At 39.4% G+C, this 5,000-nt stretch overlaps 1 protein-coding gene across 1 annotated transcript in view; it reads left to right on the top strand.

Annotated features, from left to right (window-relative positions):
- The window catches only part of LOC101852782 (uncharacterized protein C56G2.4), a 22,711-nt gene that overhangs the window by 9,158 nt on the left and 8,553 nt on the right, over positions 1-5,000 (top strand). Inside the window, exons 4-6 of the mRNA XM_005102858.3 lie at positions 208-437; positions 3,169-3,358; positions 4,393-4,503. Coding sequence (XP_005102915.1) covers positions 208-437; positions 3,169-3,358; positions 4,393-4,503 — 531 coding nt within the window. The remainder of the gene's footprint in view (positions 1-207; positions 438-3,168; positions 3,359-4,392; positions 4,504-5,000) is intronic.

Below are 5,000 nucleotides of genomic sequence, written 5' to 3'. Positions count from 1 at the left end.
GCACTAGCTTGCCGACAAACGTGAAGACTTTCAAGGTTGTTGTTATTTTTTTCTTTTGTGGGTTGCTTTTTTGTTTGTTTGTTTGTTTGTTTTTTTGTTGATGTTTTTCCAAAGGCAGGGGGAGGAGGATACTTGCAGGACGTATTCAATGTTTCATCACAAGATGACAATTATTGTTTCTGTTGTATGTTTTTTTTTAAATTCCAGGTGAGTTCTTTGCTTGTGGTCACACTTTCACTGCTCCAGCACTGACCAACTACAAGCTGGATCCGTTGTCACTGAACAGAGTCAGTCTGTGGTCTATTGACCACACACCTGAGGTCACGTGGCCATCTCAGGATGGTGTGCAGTACACAGTCATAGTATGGGACGTCGGTAACTTTTTTCTGCACGGACTCTACATCAACGCCGTCAATGGAGATATGTCCACAGGAGAGGTAGATTCTAGAAAAACAACGTTTGGGTGTCTGTGCGTGTGGGTGTGTGTGTGTGTGGGGGGGGGTGCGCGCGTGAGATAGATAGAAATATACATACATACATACATACATACATACATACATACATACATACATACATACATACATACATACATACATACATACATACATACATACATACATACATACATACACATATAAGTACATACATACATACATACATACATACATACATACATACATACATACATACATACATACATACATACATACATACATACATACATACATACATACATACATACATACATACATACATACATACATACATACATACATACATACATACATATGTACGTACGTACGTACATACATACATACATACATACATACATACATACATACATACATACATACATACATACATACATACATACATACATACATACATACATACATACATACATTCTGCACCATCTGACATTTTATTACCTCATAATCTATGTTAAGAGACTTCTGAGATAAGGTGTCTCAAAGCTAACATTAAAAAATAAGGCTTGGCAAAATTGTGCGAAATTTAAAAAAAAACACATAAAAGTGTGTTCGCGCTTGTTAAGGTGCATTATCATTGGTGGAGTGAACATGTATTGAAATCAGGTAAAAAGAGAATATTATTGTTCTGCAACAAACAGCATCTTCTGGGTATTTTTTCAAATAGATTGAAAAACAAAACAGTCACAAATGCCATGCAAAGCCTGGACTTACGATTACAGGTGCTAATTAATACCCTTTTGCGTTTGGTTTAAGAGCTATTGGTATTGTGTATGGCACAAAACATTTTTTGCACATGGACTGTGTTAGTTAAACTTTGGAGATAGTCGTCTGTCGGTGATGAACAGAGACCACGGAACTGTTACTGTCATGCTTTTGGGTGGACTGGGGTGGAATGGACGGACCTCTAGTGTGAGAATCGTCGGATGGCTTGGTTTAGTGGACTACATCGCCCAAGTGCTGGAATGTCATGTCCTACCCTTATTTTCGCCATGGTATCATTCAAGTAGACATTCCCATGAATAGCAAAGCACTTTCTCACAGAACCAATGCCACTAGACAATTCTTGGGGAAAAAAGTCATATCAACGTTGGCGTGGTCACCTGTAAAAAGCCCCGATATGAATCCTACAGGTATGTGAAGCCCCATGAAACAGCAGCTGAAGAATAGAAACTTTGTTCCAATTCAGACCATTTGTTCGCACTTTTCTGTGGCATTTGCTATGCAATGACAGATAATTATGTCCAAAATGTAATAGCTAGGATGCCCAAAGGGTTAGTGCTCTACACAACACCAATGGCTCCTAATCAAAATAACAATAATCATTTTTAATGTTAAGACCATGTTTTGCATGGTATTTATGTTTGCTCTATTTTTCGTTATGCTTGAAATTATCGTAATAACATATTGTTTATTGCAAAAACAAATTACTCCGTTCATTGGAAAAGCAATGTATGTCCGTTCTATTCAGAATGATGCTCCCCAATACACACGCGAAAACAATTTTACGTTTATTTGATTTCACCCAATTTTGCCAAGTCTGATTTTTTAAGGCCAAATATGAGTGGCCATATAGGGGGAGACTCTTGACATAGACGAGATAGCAATGTGTCAGATGATGCAGAATTTATTTAGCTTTAAGTTGGTATGCTGCATGGGTGGGTAGGGCAGGCTTTAACACGATGATTGGGTGATAACATTTGTAAGTTGCTTTTGGACACCAGTGCCAGGTGATTTTTTTTATATGCCAAAATCCTTACACGATTTAAATATGCCAAAATCCTTACGCAATATTTCTTAAAACGAAAAACAGTATAAAACTCTTTCTTCGACATATGTGTTATATACCTTCAATGTTTTATTTCATGCTTTAAAAGTGCTCAATGTAGCCACCACCCGCAACATCAAACCGATATGAGAATTCCTCCCTAACAGGCCTCAGGATGTCTCAATGATTGTAGTTCTTATTCGATTTTTCATGCCATCGATATTTGCTGGAAGAGGTGGAACATAAACGTTGTGTCTAACGCAGCCCCACAAGAACTGGCTATTCACCTTCCTGCTTGCAAATTTCAATATGACTTCATTTTTCAACAAGATGGGGCACCGCCCCATTGGCTTCTCGGGGTTCGAGCTTTTCTGAATGAAAACGTGCATCAGCAGTGGATTGGTAGGTAAGGTGCTAAAGACCACATTCTCTGCGCTTGGCCAGCTAGATCCCCGGACTTCAGTGTGTGATTTTTTTTGTGGGGATATGTTAAAGACAAAGTTTATGTTCCACCACTTCCAGCAAATATCGATAACATGAAAGACGAGTAACAGCTACGATCAACACGGTGGACCGAAACATCCTTAGGCGCGTTTAGGAGGAATTATCATGTCGGCATGATGTTGTCCGTGCTGCCAGAGGGGACCACATTGAGCACCTGTAAACATTAAATAAAAGCTTGGAGATATGTGCAACACATGTGTCCAAGGTAGCGTCCTCTATTGTTTTTCGTGTTGTTGTTTTTAAACATCGCATGGTGATTTTGGCGTATTCTTTTTTAATCACCTTGTATATATATATATATATATATATATATATATATATATATATATATATATATACATATATATATATATATATAATATATTTTTTATGTACTTACTCTTTTATAACAAATTGTCTCCCTTTCAGGCAGTGGACAAGTACCACGGGCCCCGCGCCTCGCGTCCCTACGCCAATGTGTACCTCTTCATAGTTGTCCCTCAGTCCTACTCCCTAGACGTAAATATGGTGAAGGGAATCATGTTCGGTGTCCTCAGCAGGAATGCATTCCAGTTCAGCGCTGTCGACTTTTTCAGCAACATTCCGGGTGCCTTTGGGGGTGAGTTGCTTTGGGTTTTAGAGCATGTCTGTTTTTCTTAGTTACCTTTTTTTTGGTCTGTTGGTCCTTTCGGATGCCACGTTAACTATCTTATTAGTATTGGATAATTATTGACTATAAGAACTTCAGTGCAAAACGTGGAAGTAAATTATGTAATGGTGCTTTGGACACCTCAAGGAAACAAAAAGAAGATATTGGTATTAATGTTAAGATCTATTTGTTAGTATTTGAATATTTTCTTTTAACGCTTTCGTCCTTCTAGTGCAATTGCGCAACCAGAGTATTTAAACCAGTTGACCTGTTATATTCTTTCGTTGTCACATTTGAAGTTGCATTCTACATGTAGTATGTCTGCACTTTTTGAGTTCACCATTCATCCTGTTGTCTTGAAATTCAGTAGTTTGCGTCTAGATCTAGTGGTTACGCTACCGGACTCGTAATCGTGACAATGCAGGTTCGGGGGTTCGAGCCTCAATTCGGTCAAACGTTGTGTCCTTGGGAAAAGGACTGTACACGAATTTTTCACTTGGCCCGGTCCTTTCGGAGATGGACATTAAACTTTGAGGTCCCGCCTGTTAAATAATCTAACAGTATTGCTAGGGGCGTTAAATCTATACCATATCACAATTTTGGGGTTTTAAGTCGTGGCCCCGTCTCTTTGTTTTTCCTCTGTCACTCTTGTTAGAATCTCATGGAGCTTGAACTCAGAATCAGCTATATACCAAGACTGCCTCTTCAGCAGTCAGTGGTTTGTTCACATTTTGGCCGTCTTACTTGGCTCCTTCCAGATCACTGATGTCATGCAGTATAATTTCGCCGTATAGATTAAAGAGATCCAGAGACGAGACACATCTTTTAGTGTTTTTACTGCATATCATCTTCTCGTCAAAAAAGTGAAAAGACATGGAATACACTGTCAAGAAGCTACCCAAGAAAAAGGAAAGTGGAAAGTGCTTGTTAGTGAAAGTGTTTGAGAAAAGCAATGATGATGACGATGATTATGATGATGATGATGATGACCTTACCTGCTGCAGATCCTGTGGCAGCCAACCTGCTGAACATCGTTGGAGATGTTTATGGTGCCCAGAGAATGAAGGACTCAGGGATCTTGGACAACTGTCCATTTTTGGTGTCTCAAGAGACTTGTGAGTATCTCATCGTCTTTTTCAGCGGTAGCTTACACGTCTTCCTCATACTTTCTTTCTCATTCTCTTTCTCTCTCTTTCACCGACCCCTCACCCACACTTATTCTTTCTCCTGCCACCTCTCCCTCTCTCCCTCCCTCTCTCTCTTTCTCTCTCTCTCTCTCTCTCTCTCTCTCTCTTACTCATTCAAACTTCTTCACAAGCATAACCCATTTTCTTGTTTCCTTCCACTCACTCTTTCCTTTATCGTATTTAATCTGTCTGTCAGTCTGTCCGTTCGTCTGTCTGGCTTTCTGTCAGCTGTCTGCGGTAAGCCTGATAATAAACTTGATTAACATGCGCTTATAAGAGAGTCTCAAGCCTCATGTTACGAGTGGGAGGAGAGCTATTGCCATTAATTTTTGTTTCACCCTTACCTTCAGCTATGATAGCAAGCCAGGTGCCCAGACTTCGCTATCATTCATGGGGCTACAGTCAAAACGTAAAAGTTTGGCAAG

Source organism: Aplysia californica, unplaced genomic scaffold (assembly GCF_000002075.1).
Source record: "Aplysia californica isolate F4 #8 unplaced genomic scaffold, AplCal3.0 scaffold00345, whole genome shotgun sequence".
Lineage (NCBI taxonomy): Eukaryota > Metazoa > Mollusca > Gastropoda > Aplysiida > Aplysiidae > Aplysia > Aplysia californica.
The sequence above is the reverse complement of the archived record's forward strand: the minus strand, read 5'-3'. Positions and strand labels throughout refer to the sequence as shown.